At 66.8% G+C, this 18,167-nt stretch overlaps 2 protein-coding genes across 2 annotated transcripts; both read right to left on the reverse strand.

The window, feature by feature from the left end:
* Nucleotides 1–1,553: 1,553 nt before the first annotated feature.
* On the reverse strand, nucleotides 1,554–9,755 carry NR4A1 (nuclear receptor subfamily 4 group A member 1). The gene is given in 8 exon segments (XM_015273518.4): nucleotides 1,554–3,026; nucleotides 3,707–3,885; nucleotides 4,540–4,742; nucleotides 5,664–5,815; nucleotides 5,899–6,028; nucleotides 6,584–6,722; nucleotides 6,724–7,348; nucleotides 9,683–9,755. Coding segments are annotated over 7 exon segments (1,677 nt in total). The 5' UTR covers nucleotides 7,347–7,348; nucleotides 9,683–9,755; the 3' UTR covers nucleotides 1,554–2,775.
* Nucleotides 9,756–12,823: 3,068 nt separating this feature from the next.
* Nucleotides 12,824–18,012, reverse strand: GRASP (general receptor for phosphoinositides 1 associated scaffold protein). Its single transcript, XM_015300270.4, is given in 9 exon segments — nucleotides 12,824–12,910; nucleotides 12,912–13,246; nucleotides 13,893–13,959; nucleotides 14,173–14,239; nucleotides 14,334–14,427; nucleotides 14,499–14,601; nucleotides 15,531–15,585; nucleotides 15,951–16,000; nucleotides 17,832–18,012. Coding segments are annotated over 9 exon segments (1,035 nt in total). The 5' UTR covers nucleotides 18,009–18,012.
* Between the last annotated feature and the right edge of the window lie 155 nt (nucleotides 18,013–18,167).

Raw genomic sequence — 18,167 nt, forward strand, 5'->3', positions numbered from 1 at the left:
CATGGTGTGGAGGAATGCAGGGGATTCCTCCCATATCGCACCTATTTATCCTCTCTTCTCTTTGTTTTCCACCTCTGTGATGTCCTCTGACATTGCACCTCTTTAATACCCCCCCCAGCCGGCACGCGGCCCCAGAAGATGAAACCCCTCGCCACCCCCCCCAACCCCCTCCCATTTGGTTCGTTCCGATCCGGAGCACCATAGAGTGAGGCAGAGGGGATCGCTTCCGGGAGGTGCGGCCGAACTCACAGCGCCCCCTGGCGGGGAGGCGCCGCCGCCGCACGTGGGCAACGTGGGGACAGAGCGGGGACAGAGCGGGGACAGAGCGGGGGCGTGATGACAGCGGGACAGAGGGACACGGGGACGGAGGGACAGGGGGACACGAGGACACGGGGACACGGGGACACAGGGGCGGAGGGACACGGGGATGCGGGGACACGTGCGGATCTGCCCCCGATCCGCCCGCAGCCCTCTGTCCCCCCTGGCTGTCACTGCGCATTGTGGGGGGGACAGAGGGACAGAGGGCGCTTTGTTGTGCCCCCCCGCCGCCCCCCCCGGCCCCACCGCCTCAATGTGCTCCTTGTTCTGCTCCGGCCGCGGTGTCCCCGAACTTCTGCTGCGGGGGTGGCACGGAGGGGGCGGGGCGGTGTCCCCCTGACGGCCCCTCCCCCCCCCCCCTCCCCATTGTCCCCATGCCCCGGGACCCCCCCACCCCCATCCCTATGCACTGAGACCCCTCCCCGTCCCCATCCTTATTAACCCCATGCGGGGGGACCTCCCCCCCATCCCCGTCCCCATGCACTGGGATCCCCCCCTCCTGTCCCTGTCCTCACTGTCCCCATCCAGGGGGACCCCCCCACCCCCATCCCTATGCACTGGGGCCCCCCCCACCCCTATCCGTACCATTCCCATGCACTGGAAATACCCCCTTTCTGTCCCCACTGTCCCCATCCACTGAGACCCCCCCATCCCCACGCTATGCACTGGGACCCCCCCCATCCCCATCCCGCTACACTGGGACCCCCACCCCATCGCCATCCCTATTGTCCCCATGCACTGAAACCCTCTCTGTCCCCACTGTCCCCATCCACTGAGACCCCCCCCACCCCCCCCATCCCCATCCCCATGCACTGCAACACCCCCTCTCTGTCCCCACTGTCCCCATCCACTGAGACCCCCCCCCACCCCCCCCATCCCCATCCCCATGCACTGCAACACCCCCTCTCTGTCCCCACTATCCCCATCCACTGAGCCCCCCCCCCTTCCCTAAGCTCTGGGACCCCCCCCAATCCCTGTCCCCACATCACCCCCCCTCCCCCCCCCCAGTGCCCCCCCATCCCCGGATCCCCACACCCCGCGGGTTGGGGGGGGGGGGGGTCGGTCACACTCTCCGGGTTATTTCGGGGAGTATAAATCAGGGACACGACAGGTGTGTGTGTGTGTGTGTGTGTGTGTGTTTGGGGGGGGGGGGGGGCAGTTCAAGGGCAGCGCTGTGGACAACGTGAGGGGACGGCCGTCCCTGGGATCACATTGGGGACATTCGTGGGCAGAGATGGAGAGCGGCGCATCGCATCGGACGGAGGAGTTTATATACACAAAAAGGCCCCAAAGGGCGAAAAATAAAGGAGAAAAAATAAAAGGGGGGAAAGGGGGGGGTTCCGAGGGGGGAGGGGGGAAGGAGGATGGGAGCCCCCCCTCCCTGTGCCCCCCCCCCCCCCCCCCCCCCCCATCCTGCTGCTATGTACATCATTTGGGGTATTTACAACGCGGGTGTTTGTACAGAGAGGGGGGGCGCCGCGTGTGGGGCGCTGAAGGCACAATGGGGGGCCCCCGAGGGATGGGGGGGGCCCAAAGGGGGGTGTGGGGGAGGGGACACCGAGGGGTCTTTGGTATCCCAAAGGGAAGAGCTGGCTGTCCATGGAGGGGTACCGCTGTGTCCCCAATGCTGAGTGACCCCAAGGGCTGGCACTGTCCCCATGGGGTATCCGGGTGTCCCCGTGGGGTGTGACCCCAAGGGCTGGTGTTGACCCCAATGGGGAGTGACTACGGGGGCTGGCATTGACCCCAATGGGGTGTCCAGATGTCCCTAGGGGGTACCCGGGTGTCCCCATGGAGACCCCAGGGGCTGGCACTGTCCCCACTGGGGTGTCCCCATGGGATATGGCCCTGGGTGTCCCCATGGGGTCTGACCCCAAGGTGCTGGCACTATCCCCAGTGGGGTACCCAGGTGTCCCCAATGGAGTGTGACCCCAAGGGCTGGCATTGACCCCAGTGAGGTATCCAGATGTCCCCAGGGGGTACCTGGGTGTCCCTATGGGATATGACCCTGGGTGTCCCCATGGGATCTGACCCCAAGGGCTGGTATTGTCCCCATGGGGTACCTGGGTGTCCCCATGGGATGTGACCCTGGGTGTCCCCATGGAGTCTGACCCCAAGGGCTGTTATTATCCCCATGGGGTCTGACCCCACGGGCTGGCATTGTCCCCATGGGGTCTGACCCCAGGCTGCTGGCACTGTCCCCATGGGGTACCCAGGTGTCCCCATGGGATCTGACCCCAAGGGCTGTTATTGTCCCCATGGGGTGTGACCCCAAGGGCTGGTATTGTCCCCATGGGGTGTGACCCCACGGGCTGTTATTGTCCCCATGGGATCTGACCCCAAGTGCTGTTATTGTCCCCATGGGGTGTGACCCCAAGGGCTGTTATTGTCCCCATGGGGTCTGACCCCCGGCTGCTGGCACTGCCCCGTGTTCTACCCGGGTGGCCCCGGGGGCTCTCAGAAGGGCAGAGTGTCCATGAAGATCTTATCCACGATGGGCGGAGGCGGCACCAGGTCCTCCAGCTTCAGGTAGAAGATGCGCTGCAGTCCCTGCGTGCACAGCGTGCGCAGCTCGGGCAGTTTGCCCAGCAGTTTGGACAGGCAGCCCGGCCGGCCCGGCTCCCCCGCCGCCACGTGGTCCTTCAGGCAGCCCACGATGCGGTTCTGCAGCTCCTCAACGCGCTTCGGTTCCTTCAGCCCGTGGCGGTCTGGGAAAGGGGTGCGGGGAGTGAGGCTGGGGGACCCCAAGGGAGATCGGAGTGGGGTACCCTATGGAGACCCCATAGGAACCCAACGTGGGGTACTGGGGACACTGAGTGCATGGAGACCCCATAGGAACCCAATGTGGGGTATTGGGGACATTGAGTGCATGGAGATCCCATAGGAACCCAATGTGGGGTACTGGGGACACTGAGTGCATGGAGACCCCATAGGAACCCAACGTGGGGTATTGGGGACACTGAGTGCATGGAGATCCCATAGGAACCCAGTGTGGGGTATTGGGGACATCGAGTGCATGGAGATCCCACAGGAACCCAACGTGGGGTACTGGGGGACATCAAGTGCATGGAGACCCCATAGGAACCCAATGTGGGGTATTGGGGACACTGAGTGCATGGAGACCCCATAGGAACCCAATGTGGGGCCATTGAGGACACCAACAGAGAAGGGACTCCATTGGACCCCCATGTGGGGCCATGGAGGACCGACAGCACAGGACCCCATGGGGACCCCATGAAGGGCCACTGGGGACTGTGACAGCGTTGGGACCCACAGGACCTCAACACGGGGCCATTGGGGCCACCAACGGTGTGGGGCCACGGAGGACCGACGTCACGGGACCCCATGGGGACCCCACGGAGGGCCACGCGGTGATGTGCCGCCTCACCCGTGATGATGACGAGGGCGGCGAGGCAGGAGAAGGACGGCACGTCGACGCTCATGCGGTGCAGGCTGTGCGAGAACTCCAGGATGGCGTCGATCCATTCGCCGAAGCCGCGCACGCACTGCAGCCGGTGCAGCACCACCCCGTTGCAGAAGATGAGCTTCCCTTCCTCCGGCTTGGAGCTGTGGGGACGGCAATGTGTCACCCCACGGCACGGCCCCAAGGGTGCCCCCATGGCCATGTTCCCTATGGCACGGCCCCAATGGTTCCCCCATAGGCACGTCCCCCCTGGTTTGTCCCCAGGGTCCCCCATGGCTTGGCTGCAAGGGTCCCCCCATGGCCATGTCCCCTATGGCTTGTCCCCAAGGTCCCCCATGACATGGTCCCAAGGGTGCCCCCATGGCCATGTTTCTCATGGCACGGCCCCAATGGTCCCCCCATGGCTGTATTCCCCATGGCACATCTCCAGGTGTCCCCCCGTATGCACATCCCCCATGGTTTGTCCCCAAGGTCCCCCATGGCCACGTTCCCCATGGCACATCCCCAGGTGTCCCCTATGGAATGTCCCCAAGTGTCCCCATGGCACATCCCCATGTCCCCCCATGGCACATCCCTCATGATGTGTACCCAAATGTCTCCTATGGAATGTCCCCATATCCCTCCATGGCACATCCAGCCCCCATGGCGCATCCCCATGTCCCCCCATGGCGCATCGCCACGTCCCCCCATGGCGCATCCAGCCCCCATGGCACATCCAGCCCCCATGGCACATCCCCACGTCCCCCCATGGCGCATCCAGCCCCCATGGCGCCCCCCCAGCCCGGCCCGAGGCTCACCGGTAGGCGAGGCGCAGGATGAAGAGCTCGAGGAAGGCGGACTCCAGCAGCAGATCCTGGTCCTCCCGCGGCAGCTCGGAGAAGCCCTGAATCTTCTCGGCCCATTTGCGGATGACGTCCATGGAACCCGTGAGGAGGTCGTAGAACTGCTGCACGTCCACTGAGTCCTCCTTCTCCAGGTGGCACGGCACCGAGTCCTGGAACTGAGGGGGTTGGGGGTCAGGCGGTGGGGGGGGGATGGGATGGGGTTGGGTTGGGGTTGGGTTGGGCGGTGGGGTGGGGTTGGGGTTGGGGTTGGGCGGTGGCATCAATGGATGACATCAGGAATGACATCAATTCCTGGAACTGGATGGGAATGGGGGTGGGTGTGGGCAATGGGATGGGATGGGGTTGGGATCAGGCAGTGGGATGGGATGGGATGGGGTCGGGCAGTGGTACAACAGTGATTCCTGGGACTGTGAGAGGGAACGGGATTGAGCACTGGGATGGGATGGGGATGGAGTTGAGGTCAGGCAATGGGATGGGATGGCGTTGGGTTTGGATCAGGCAATGGGATGGGATGGGGATGGGGTTGGGATCACACCAGGATGGGGTTGGGATTGAGCACTGGGGTGGGGATGGGGTTGGAGTTGGGCAGTGGGTTGGGATTGGGATGGGATTGGGGTCAGCCAATGGAATGGGAATCGGGATGGGGTTGGGATCACACACTGGGATGGGATGGGGATAGGGTTGGAGCTGGACAATGGGATGGGATGGGGATAGGGTTGGGATCACACACTGGGATGGGGTCGAGATCAGGCAATGGGATGGGATGGGGATGGGATCAGGAAATGGGATGGGATGGGGTTGGAGTTGGGAAGTGGGATGGGATGGGGATGGGTTTGGATCATGCATTGGGATGGGGATGGGGTTGGGATCACACACCAGGATGGGATGGGATGGGATCAGGCAATGGGATGGGATGAGATGGGTTGGGCTCACACACCAGGATGGGATGGGATGGGTATGGGTTGGGATCAGGCAATGGGATGGGATGGGTTTGGATCAGGATCAGGCAATGCGATGGGATGGGATGGGATGGGTTGGGATCACACACCGCGATGGGGATGTGGGGCGGCTCCCACCTTGGAGTAGTCCAGCTTGGTGGCGCTGGGGACGGAGTCGATGTGCGCCCGCACCAGAGAGGTGATGAGGCTGATGGGCGACGCGTCCGGCGGCTGTTTGGGTTTGGAGGGGAGGCGGCCGCGGCGACCCTTCAGGCTGTCGGTCCGCACCACTGCGGGTGGGTGGGACACACGATGAGCCCCACGTCCGCGGCCCCACGCCCCCCTGCTGCGCCCCGTAGCCCCACGCCGGTACCTTCTTTGACCATGCCCACGGCCAGGCACTTCTGGAAGCGGCAGAACTGGCAGCGGTTCCTCCGCCTCTTATCCACGGGGCAGTCCTTGTTGGCCAGGCAGATGTATTTGGCGTTCTTCTGCACCGTGCGCTGCGGGGGATGGAGGAGAAGCACAAAAGGGTTTCTGTCCGCTGCCACCGCCTGCGCCGGGCACTCATCCGGAGCTGATGGCACCGGAGGGGCAGCGGGGAGGGGGCGTCAGGGTTGGGGACAGCACGACTGAGAGTGCTGGAGTTGGGCACGTTGGAGTTGTTGGGCTCATCGGAGTGGGGCCATCAGGACTGGGGATCCCAGGGCTGGGCACGTTGGGGCGCTGGGGTGGGGGTCACCAGGACTGGGGTGGTTGGAGTTGGGGATATTGGCGCTGAGGACACCGCAGTGGGATGAGAGGAGTGGGGTTGGACATGAGAGTGGGCAGTCCAGGGCTGGGGACGGCGATGGGGCCTCTGGAATTGGGGCCACCGGAGTGGGGTGACGGGGTGGGGGACACCGAGGCTGGGTCCATCAGATGGGGGGGATGCCGGATGTGGGGGCGCTGAGGATGGGGCCTCCGGCATTGGGGCCACCAGATTTGGGCCATTGGGGCTGAGGAGCATCCCTGCAGGGTGACCCCCGCCCGATGCCCCCCCGCAGCCCACCCCTCACCTTGAAGAAGCCTTTGCAGCCCTCGCAGGTGCGCACCCCGTAGTGCTGACACGACGCGTTGTCCCCACAGACGGCGCATCGCCCCTCAGCCGCTCCGGGGCCGCGAGTTTTGGGGGCGGGGGGCAACGGGGGCCCCTCCAGCAACGGCGACGTGGGGGTGAGGGGTAACCCAGGAAAAGCCCCCCCGGGTCCGTGGGGCAGAGCGAAGGGGTCCGCGTCCATCAGGCGGGGGTCCTTCGGGGAACCGACGGGGTTGGGGGGCGCGAAGAAGAAGGGGGGGCTGCGCGCTGCCGCCCTTCACCGCCTCCCCCCACTGCCGCCCACCGTCGTAATGGGGTGAATAGGGCCCGAAGGAGCCGTCCCAGCCCGGAGCTTGGGGGGCGGGGAAGTTCGGTGACGGGATGGAGCAGGGGCTGCCGTAACAGTCCGACCCGCCGGAGGAGGAGGAGGAGGAGGAGGAGGAGGAGGAGAGGGTCTCCTCGTGCTGCCCGAAGGCCGCGGGGTAGCAGCCGTACACCTGCAGCTCCTCCAGCCTGAACGCTGCGTGCTGCCCGCCGGCCGGCAGCTGGCAAAGGAAGGCGTCCAACTCCCCGGCGTAGCTCTCCATGAAGGTGCTGAAGCTGGGCAGAGCCGGGGCGGCCGTGGGGTCGGCGCCGGGCACTTCCATGGGGTATCGGCCGCCCTCCGGGCTCAGCAGTTCGCTCGGGCAGCGCTCGCAGGGACCGCTGGTGGCTGTGCCATACTGCGCCTGGATGCAGGGCATGGCTGCGGGGAGAGCGCGGCGTCAGCGCCGAACGCGGCCGGGGGGCGCCCAACAACCCCGGGGGGCGCCCATCAGCCCCGGGGGGCGCCCATCAACCCAACCCGGGGGGCGCCCATCAACCCAACCCCGGGGGGCGCCCAACAACCCAACCCGGGGGGCGCCCATCAGCCCCGGGGATGGTGTGCCCAGCGATGGAGAGGGGATGCTGGGCAATGGGGGACCCCATCGGTGCGCCCATCGCGGTGCCATCCTAAGGACCGCTTCCTCAGTGATGGAGAGGGGGCATTGGGCACTGAGGGGTCCAAAAGTCCTCTCATTGGACCCCATCAGTGCGCCCATCCCAGTGCCACCCCGAAGGCCACACGTCCAGGGATGGAAAGGGGACGCTGGGCACTTGTAGACCCCATTGGTGTGCCCATCCTGGTGCCACCCCCAGGGCCACATGTCCAGCAATGGAGAGGGGACGCTGGGCAGTGGGGTCCCCAAGGGTGCACCCATCCCTGTGCCACCCCGAGATCCACGTGCCCAGGAATGGAAAGGGGACACTGAAGGTCCCCATTTGTGTGTCCACTCCAGTGTCACCCCGAGGGCCACATGCCCAGTGACGGAGAGGGGACACTGGGCACTGGGGACCCCGTTGGTGTGCCCATCCCGGTGCCACCCTGAGGTCCATGTGCGCAGGGATGGAGAGGGGACTTTGGGCACTTGGGGATCCCACGGGTGCGCCCATCCCGCTGTCACCCATGGGACGGAGCAGCCAAGGGATGGATTGGGGTGAGAGCCACTCTGGGCACCCGGTGGCCCCCTGGCAAGTGGCCGGAGACTCAGAGCCGCTCAGCGCCACCGCTGTCCCCACAAAAGGTCACCGCGCAGCCAATGGCAGCAAAGGACATTCCCCAAAACGCTGGGTTAGCAAAGCGGCCGAAAGGGAAGGAGGGAGGAATGCGGCGGGCGGATTCCCGAACCCCGACGTGGCCGAGAGAGCGCGGAGAGCCGAACCGGAACGGGAGCTGGGATGGGGCCGCAGCACCGACCCCCCCCCGCCGTCCCTCCCCCCGTCGCCCCGCATCGAAGCCGTGCGGGGATCGGAGCGGTGCGCGCAGAGAGCGCAATCGGAGCCGCCGCGCGGAGAGCGGAGCCCGCAGCGTTGGGGCGCGGATCCGACCGCGGGGAGACGCGAAACAGAAATCCCCGTCCGGCTGAAAGGCGAACCGGCGCTGACCCCGAGGGCCGATCTGAGCCGCGTAATGCATCCCGCGGACCTTTAAAGGTCACGCAGCTCCCGGCCAAACCCCGCACCGCGCCGCCGCTCTCCCGCCGGCCCCGACAACCGACACCGAAGCCGGGGTTAAAAATACCCCGCGTGGCTCCCGTGGGTCCCCTCGGAGCCGCTCCGTGCGGTTGGTTGGGGGGGGGGGGGGGGTTGGCACGCTGTGCTCACCGGGTGCCACCTCCGAAAATAGCGGCGCTGAGGGGCAGCCCGGTCCGCGCCCCCCCCGAGCGCACCCACGGGGCGCGTTCCTCCCCCGGGCCGGCGGTGAACCCACGCGGCTCAAAGAGGGGACGGCAGCGCTTCGGTCCCGGCGTGCGCTCCGTCTGCGCGTCCCAAAGCGGCGGCGTTGGGGGTCACCCGAAAGCAAAGCAAAGCAACCCCCCCCCCGCCCCCCCCCAACCCCCCCCCCCCGTTCTGCAGCGGCCCCGCGCTGCCCACGGCCGCGTTCCCCATTGGGATCTCGGGCAGCTGCCCGCAGCGCTGCCAAGGCAGGACTGGAGGCGGCCCTGGCACGGAGCGCCGGGGGGGGCGGGGAGCAGCCGCTGCCGGGGGGGGCACTGCCCACACCCCCCCCATACACACACACACACACACACACACACACCTGCTGCCCGTCCTGCCCCACTGCCATAGCGCTGCCCGCTCTCTGCTGCCCGTTTGGGGTCACTGCCGCCCCCCCCCCGCCCCCCCCGCGCACTCAGAGCCATCGGGCAGCTCCGAGCTCCGCGGCTGCGGTTGAAGACCCCGAAAGGTGCCTCAGCAGCACCCCCAACACCCCCCCCATTGAGCCCCGACCCCCAACACCGCCCAGCGGGACCCCCCCGCTCCGCCACCGCCGGGACCCCAAACGACACCGCGACCCCACATCGCGACACTCCCCATTAACACCGGGACAGCCCCCCCCCCGAATTCCCCGTTCCAAACGGGACCCCCCGCGACTTTCCCCGTTCATACCGCCTTATTCCATCGCCACTTCCCCGGTGACACCGGGACACCCGTCCCGACCTCCCCCGTTAATACCGGGACGCCCCGTTATGACTTTTCCATCCCCCCCCCCCCATACCCGCGTTCCGGCGCTGCGCTCCCGGTGCCGTTCCGGTACCTCTCCGGTGCCGCTGCGCTCCGCCGGGGCTCCCGGAGCCGCCACGGCGTTCCCTTAAGCGCTCGGTGCGACGGGGCGGGGCGGGGGGTGACGCACGGCGGTCCCGAACATGGCCCGGGGGGGGGCGGTTCCGGCGGGGGCGCGGCTGTGACGCACGTGGGGTTCCATTGACGCAACCGCGGCGCTCGCGCTAAAAATACCGCGCGGCCCCGACTAAAAATAGCGCGCAAACCCCCCCCCCCCCCCCCCTCCCGTACCCCCCAGGAGCTCCCGGGGCCGCCGATGTCGATGGGGGGGGGATGTGGGGGGGGGAGGCCCCGTGCGGGTATCCCCGGTGCCACCCGGTGTCGGTATCCCCCATTCCGTCCCGGTAACCGCAGTGCCCCCCCCGCCCCGTAACCCCCCCCGGTACCCCCAGCGCCGCCCCGCAGCCCCGTTTCGGTCCCGGTATCTCCACTGCCCCCCCCCAGGGACGGTATCCCCATTCTGAGGTCCCCCCCCACCCCCCAGCACTCAGAATGGGTCTCCCGTTCCACTCGTGGGGGGGGGGGGGTTCCGGGAGTTCCCCCCCCGCAGTGCCCCCCCCGGCGGCGCCGATGGAACCCCGCGGCTGTCGGCGGCTGCGCAGTGCCGGGTGGTGAACCCCCCCTTTATTGCCCCCCCGTTAATTTCCCACCCGCTCAGCGCCCCCCAACGGCGCCCCCCTCTGTCAGTGTCCCCCCCTTAATGCCCCCCCCCCCCCCCCCCCCCCCGGCAATGCCACTTTGTGCAGTGTCCCAATCAGTCCCCCCACCCGGGGGGGGTCACCACTCCGGGGGTTCCGGGGATCCCGGGGGTTGTCCCCCACGGGGGGGGGGAGGGGGGAGGTTCCCCGTGACGTCACGGAATACCCGATGACGTCACGCGGAACCCCGGAGCTGTGGGGTCCCGCAGCATTCAGCCACACCGCAGCGCAGGACCGGGGGTGGAGACCCGAGATGGTGCCGGGGGGCACCCCGTGATGTCATCAGCCACCCCGTGATGTCATCAGCCACCCCGTGATGTCACTGACCACCCCGTCCCTTCAGTGGCCCCGTGCCATGTCACCCCATGCCATCAGCCACCCCAATCAGCCACCCCATAGCACCCACTGCCCCGCATCATCTGCCACCCCATAGCACCCCCCAACCCATACCATTGGTCACCCCATAGCGGTCACCACCCCACACCATGGGTCACCTCACAGCACCCCCCCCCCGTGCCATCTGCCACCCCATAGCACCCATGATCCCATGGCATCTGCCACCCCACGCCATTGGCCACCCCATAGCACCCCCCACCCCATAGCACCCCCCACCCACCCCATTGGTCACCCCATGCCATCTGTTCCCTCCCCCCCCCCCCATATTTGTTGGCACAGCGGTGCAGTTGGACCCCACACTGTGCCCACCCCACACCCCCCTCCTTGGGGGGGGACACAGCAGCTGCTGGGGGGCACAGCGGGGAGGTGACACCACAGATGCCCACGTGTGGGATGGGACACGTGTTGCACGTACGTGTGTGGCACACGAGTGTGGGGGGGGGCCCCAAAGGGTGCCCCAAAATGCAGTGGCACCGCCTGGGGGGGGGGGGGGGGGGGCAGAGGGTGATGGGAGGAAAGTGGCACTTTTTGGGTGCAGAATGGGGGGTGTCCCTTAGGATTGGGGTGCCCAAAGTTTGGGGGCACATTGGGGTGTCCCTTAGGATTGGGGTCCCCCCACTTTGGGAGTGCACAATGGGATGTCCCATAGGATGGGGGCCCCTGCTTTTTGGGTGCAATGGGGTATCCCTTAGGATGGGGGTCCCCACACTTTGGGGGCGCATTGGGGTGCCCCATAGGATGGGGGCCCCCGCTTTTTGGGGTGTCCCCTTGGATGGGGGTGTCCCCACTTTGGGGGTACATTGGGGTGTCCCATAGGATGAAGGTCCCCGCTTTTTGGGGTGTCCGCTTTGACGGGGTCCCCCCACTTTGAGAGTGCACAATGGGGTGTCCCATAGGATGGGGGTCTCCATTTTTGGGGGCATATTGGGGTATCCCCTGGGATGGGGGTCTTCACACTTTAGGAGTGCATAATGGGGTGCCCCATAGGATGGGGGTCCCCCGCTTTTTGGGGTGTCCCTGGGATGGGGGTGTCCACACTTTGGGGGCGCATTGCGGTGTCCCATAGGATGAGGATCCCCGCTTTTTGAGTGCACAATGGGGTGTCTCTTAGGATGGGGGTCTTTTGGGGTGTCCCCCAGGATGGGGTCCCCACCCTTTGGGGGTGCATTGCAGTGTCCTATAGGATGGGGACCCCCACTTTATGGGGGCGCATTGGGACCCCTCAGTACTCTCAGCTGAAGGTTTGGGGGACCCGGGGGGGGGGCACAGCAACGATGCCGGGGGGGCCCCAATACGCATCGCCCCCCCCATGGGCGGAAGGGTGTGGGGTGGGAGCGATTTCCTTTAGGAAACAGAGCAGGAAGGGGCCTGGAGGGGGGCGGGGGGGTCCTGTAGGATCGACGCCGACATCGGTGGCCACGATGCAAAAAGGCCTTTTTGGTGCTGGGGGGGCTCACGTGGGGACACTGCCCCCCCCCCCCTCAATGTCACATCTCCATCCTCGTCCCCAAGTGCCCCCCCGCCCCCCCCCCCAATGGCAGCCACACTGTGTGCAAAAAGTCTGTATTGGTACAAAAACCCCATTTTGGGGGGGGAGGGGAAGAGGTTGGATGGGGGGGGGCACACATGGGATGGGATGAGGGCCCCCACAGCCCCCCCAGCACAGAGGGGGGGGGGGGTCCTCATTTCCAGCACCACCCCTCAGCGCCACGACCCCAAACCCTTTTTCTTTTGGGGGGGGCATCACCCCCAAAGCTTTGTTTTTTGGGGGGGGGGGGGGACTGGACTGGGATCCTTCCCCCCTCCCCCCCACACCCGCCCCCCCCCCACTGACCCCCAATGGGGGATGGGGGGGGGGGGTGCAGAGCTTTGTCCATTGGCCCCTATGGGGCGATTGGGGGTTGGGGGGGGGGGTCGCCCCCCACCGCAATAAATAAATAAATACCCTCTGGTGGCGGGGGGGTCCCCGCGCCCCCCCCCCATTACAGCTGACTTTCCTCCTCCTCCAACGCTCGGTTCAATCCGGGGATGAACTTCAACAGCCGCCGACGGAAACTGCTGTGCCGACCCCTCCGGGGGGGGGGCGGCCGCGCCGTCCCCCCCCCTTAACACCACCCCGGGGTCGCCGAAGCGACCCCCGCCCCACGTCGGTCCCGCAGCCCCCGCCCCGCTGCCGCACTTCAGGCTGACGCTGCGGGTTAAAGGGGGGCGGGGGCGCGGCGGGGGGGGGGCGGGGGTGGCCCCTCCTCTGTCACCGCCGTCGCCGTCGTTGTCGCCGACGCCGTCGGTGAAGACGCACGTCTGGTACAGGGAATCGTCGCTGCTGGCGTGGGGGGAGGACGGACCCCCCCAGCCCCGAAGGGACTCCAGGGTGGCGTAGATGGAGGGGTCCTTGGCCACAACGCCTGGAAATGGGGGGGGAGGGGGGGGTACCCATTATGGACCCCGTAGATGGAGGGGGGGGGGATTAGGGGGGGAGGGGGATGGCCATAAGGGGTTGGGGGAGTTGTATGTCCCACAGCGCACCCCCATAGATGGAGGGGGGGAATTGGGGGGGGAGAGGGATGGCAATTGGGGTTTGGGGGTTTGGGTTGGGAGGGGGGGGTTCAGGGGGCTGTATCCCCCCCAGCAGACCCCCAGAGATGGAGGGGTCCTCGGCCACAATGCCTGGAAATGGGGGGGGGGGGGTGTCAAGGGGAGGGTACCCATTATGGACCCCACAGATGGAGGGGGGGGGATTAGGGTGAGAAAGGGATGGCCATATGGGAAATTAGGGGTCAGGGGGGGTATTTCCCCCAGCAGACTCCTATAGATAGAGGGGTCCTCGGCCACAGCGCCTGGAAATGGGAGGGGGGGGGCAAGGGGGGGTCCCCATCATGGACCCCATAGATGGAGGGAGGGGGGAACGGCCATAAGGGAAATTAGGGATTGGGGGGGGGGGGCTCAGGGGGTTGCATCCCCCCCAGCAGATCCCCATAGATGGGGGGGTTTTGTCCAGCGTGCCTGGAATTGGGGGGGGGGACAACGACAGGGGGTGCCCCCCCCGCTCACCGCGCACCAGGCGCTGCTCCTGCACCATCAGCGAGCGGAACTCCCCCCACTTCTCATACAGCGTTTGCTGCAGGGAAACAACGGGGGTGGGGGGGGGCTTAGGGCTGGGGGGGCCCCAAAACCCCTCTGTGCCCCCCCAGACCCCTCTGAACCTCCCCCAAACCCCCCCGGACCCCTCTGCCCCATTTCACCCCCCAGACCCCAACCCCCCCCCCCCCCCTTCTCCCCCCAAACCCTCATTTTGGACTCTCCATCCCCCCCCCATCGCCCCCCCCCATACCTTCAGATACTGCAGCCGCGCCTCCAGCTCAGCCCTACGGACTGAGGTCCCATAGAGGGTCTCCAACCTGCTCGGGGTCAGAGGTCAGAGTGGGGTCAGAGGTCAACGTGTGGGGCTGCCCCACATCCCCCCCCCCACCTTTTGTCCCCCCCCCCTCTGACCTCAGCATATCTCCAGCACTGCGGATGATGTCCACGATGTCCCGGTGCCGCGTCCCCTCCACGTTCTGCCCATTCACCCCCGTGATGGTATCCCCTATATTAAGGGGGGGGTCAGGGATTGGGGACCCCCATAGACCCCCCTGCCCCCCCCATATCCGCACTCACCCCTCTGCAGCCCCGCAGCCTCAGCTGCGCTCCCCCCGTGGACGCGGCTCACAAAGGTGAACATCTGCACCCGGCGGTGCTCTGCGTGGTGCAGCCCATAGGTCTGGGGGGGGAACCCCAATGTGACCCCAAATGTAACCCCTTCAAACCCCAATGTGACCCCAAAAGCCCACCGTGTGCCCCCAAACACAGTGGGAACCCCACAAACCCCACTGAGGCTGAAATCCCAATGTGAGCCCCCTCAAACCCCGGCAGTGACCCCCCCAACACCCCCCAAATTACAGCAGTGACCCCTCCAAACCTCAACAGTGACCCCCCCAAACCCCACTGCAAACCTCACACCCCAATTTGAGCCCCTCCAACCCCACTGCAGACCTTAGACCCCAATGTGAGACCCCCAACCCCCCCCCGATTACAGCAGTGACCCCTCAACCCCCCCAAACCCCAACAGTGACCCCCCCAAACCCCACTGCAAACCTCACACCCCAATATGAGCCCCCCAACCCCACCGTGAGCCCCTCAAACACCGCTGCGCCCCCCCAACCCCAAAGTGACCCAAACTCCGCCGTGAACCCCCAACACCTCAACATCTGCCCCCCAAAAAGCACTGCTCCCCCCCTCAGTAAACCCCAATGAGACCCCCATAGGGACCCCCCCCAGAACCCACTGTGACCCCAAACCTCAGTGATGCCCCCCGGCCCCAAAGTGCCCCCCAACCCCGCACTGTTCCCCCCCAAACACCACCCTGCCCCCCCCGGAACGATGCGATCCCCCCAAAACCCCACTGAGAGCCCCCAACCCCAACACGCGTGGAACACACACAGCACACACATGACACACGCGTGGCGCACGCATGGCATACACAGCACACGCGTGCGACATACGTGGCACGTGCATGGCCGACGCATGACACACACACGACACACGTGTAGCACAGGCGTGACGCAGGCGTGTAACACACAACACACGGCACCGACATGACACATGCGTGGCACACACGTGCCACACGTATGACACACTGACAGCACCCACCTGGATCTCAAAGCCAAACGTCTCCTCTGCTCCCTTCTGCAGCGTCACCACCCGCCTGGGGGGGCACCGTGTAAGGGGGGGTGTGGGGTGGGAGATGGGGTGTAGGACCCCCCCCCCCCCCACCAAAGATAGGGACCCCCCCACGTGATAAGGACACCCCCGGACCTGCGGATGGGACCCCCTCTTATGTGACCCCCACCCCCCAAAGGATGGGGTCCCCCACCCCAAATGGTGGACCCCAAAGCGAAGGGACCCCCCCAGAGCCGTGGGACCCCCCCATCACTGCCCTGCTTGGGGGTCCTCGTGGGGTCTGGGGGTATCAGACCCCCCCATAGAGCTGTACCCCCCCCCCCCCCCCATGACCCCAAACCCTTCAGCCCCACAGCACCACCACCCCCATTGCCCCCCATTGCCCCCCACCTGTGCTCCTCTGGGGAACCGCTCGGGGACGGCCACGTGAACCCCATATCCTGGGGGGGGGAACACACAAAGCCATTGGGGTGGGTTGGGCACAGCGCCATAACCCCCCCCCTCCACCCCCACAGTACCCCATAGGGATGGCGACAATGGGCGACCCCATAAGGACAGCCCCAATGGGGGACCCCAAAGGGGACACGTGACCAGGGGGGACCCCCCCAGGGGAAGCGCACTGTGCCACAGCGGCACTCAAAGGACGCCCTCCCCCCCCCCCCCACCCCATGGCCATAAGGGGCCCTTTATCCGCCCCCATCTGACATCACTGCGCCCCACAGCGGGGGGCTGGGGGGGTTCGTGGTGCCCCACAATGGTCCCTTTGTGGAGGGCGGGGGTGGGGGGCACCGCGGGGACAGCGCGGGGGGGGCGGAGCTGTGATGTCCCCAAATGGACCCAGGGAGGGACAGCAGCAGCGGGCAGCTCCCAGTGCCTCCATCCCAGTATATCCCAGTATATCCCAGTATATCCCCGGGGCCACCATCCCAGTATATCCCAGTATATCCCAGTATATCCCAGTATATCCCAGTATATCCCAGGGCCACCATCCCAGGGCCACCATCCCAGGACCACCACCCCCAGTGCCACTATCATGATGTGTCCCAATGCCACCAACACTGAGTGTCCCATTGCCACCACTCTCACTGACATCATCCCATTGCCACCACCCCCATTGCCACATTCCAGTGTGTCCCATTGCCACCACTCCCATTGACATCATCCCATGGCCCCCCATTGCCACCATCCCAGTGTGTCCCACTGCCACCATCCCAGTGTCACCACCCCCAGCGTATCCCATTGCCACCAACACTGAGTGTCCCATTGCCACCACCCCATGGTCACCATCCCAGGGCCACCATCCCAGGGCCCCCCATTGCCACCACCCCCACTGCCACCATCCCAGTGCCACTACCACAGTGTGTCCCAGTGTTCCCATCCCAGTGTGTCCCATTGCCACCCCCCCCAGTGCCACTATCACGGTGTACCCCATTGTCACCATCCCAGTGCCCCCCATTGCCACCACCCCATTGCCACCACCACGGTGTTTCCCAGTGCCTCCATCCCAGTTCCAGCAGCACTGAGTGTCCCACCGCCTCCCCCCCTCTGTGTCCCACTCCCCCCCCCCTCCCCGTGTCCCAACGCAGCCCCCCCCGCGCCGCCGTCTCCTCCCGAACCCCACTGCCGGCTGTGCGGACACGCGGCCCCCCCCCCCCCCCCGCACAGCTCCGCCGAGGGCCGCCCCGTCGGGGACATCAGCGGTGGCTTCGGAGCGCACAGCGATCGCGTGACCCGCCGGGGGGGGCGGGGAGGGGGGGGGGGGCGCAGCTCCGGATGTCGGCACCGCTTCCCCAACGCTCAGGAAGGGCTGCGGGACGGGGGGGGGTGGGGGGGGACGACGACGCGGGGAGGCGGCGGCGGTACCGCGGTGGGGGCTTTCCCGGGGCGTGGGGGCGGATGGCAGCGCCCCCCCGGGGGGGGTATGTGGGTGGTATGGGTGGTTTATGGGGGGTGTATGGGGATGGAGGGGGGGGGTCTGTCCCTATGGGGTGGGACAGTGGGGCAGAGCTGTCTCTGAGATACGGCTGTGGGTGGGCAATGGGGCCGGGGGGGGGGGGGATATGTGAGCCGGGGGGGCATATGTGGGGCGGGGGGGGGGGGGTTGGGGAGGTGCCGGGGTAGGGCAAAGGGGGGACACCTGGGGACAGGGTGGGGATGGGGGACACGCGGGGACGGGACGGCGAAGGTCCCCGCACCGCTCAGCGCTCCGTCTCCCTCCGGTCCCATTCGCAGCCTCCGGACCCACTGCGACCCCCCCCCATCTCCCCGTACCTTCCGCACACGGGGGAGGGTCCCTCCGGAGGCCGCCAAAGTCCGGTACACGTCGGTGGGACCGGGATCCGGAACGGGACCGGGGCCGGGATCGGGATCGGCATCGGCAGCGCAGCGATCCGGGGCCGCCCCATCGCCCTCCTTCGGTCGCAGCCGCTGCCGCCGCCGGAGGGTCATGGCCGGGCCGGGCCCCCCCGAGCGCCGCTATATGGGCCCGGGGAAACCACGCCCCCTCCGGCCATAGCCACGCCCCCGTCTGTCAAACCACGCCCACTATGACTATAACCACGCCCCCTACGACCTTAACCACGCCCTCCTTTAGTGATAGCCACGCCC

The sequence above is a fragment of the Gallus gallus genome, chromosome 34, assembly GCF_016699485.2.
Source record: "Gallus gallus isolate bGalGal1 chromosome 34, bGalGal1.mat.broiler.GRCg7b, whole genome shotgun sequence".
Lineage (NCBI taxonomy): Eukaryota > Metazoa > Chordata > Aves > Galliformes > Phasianidae > Gallus > Gallus gallus.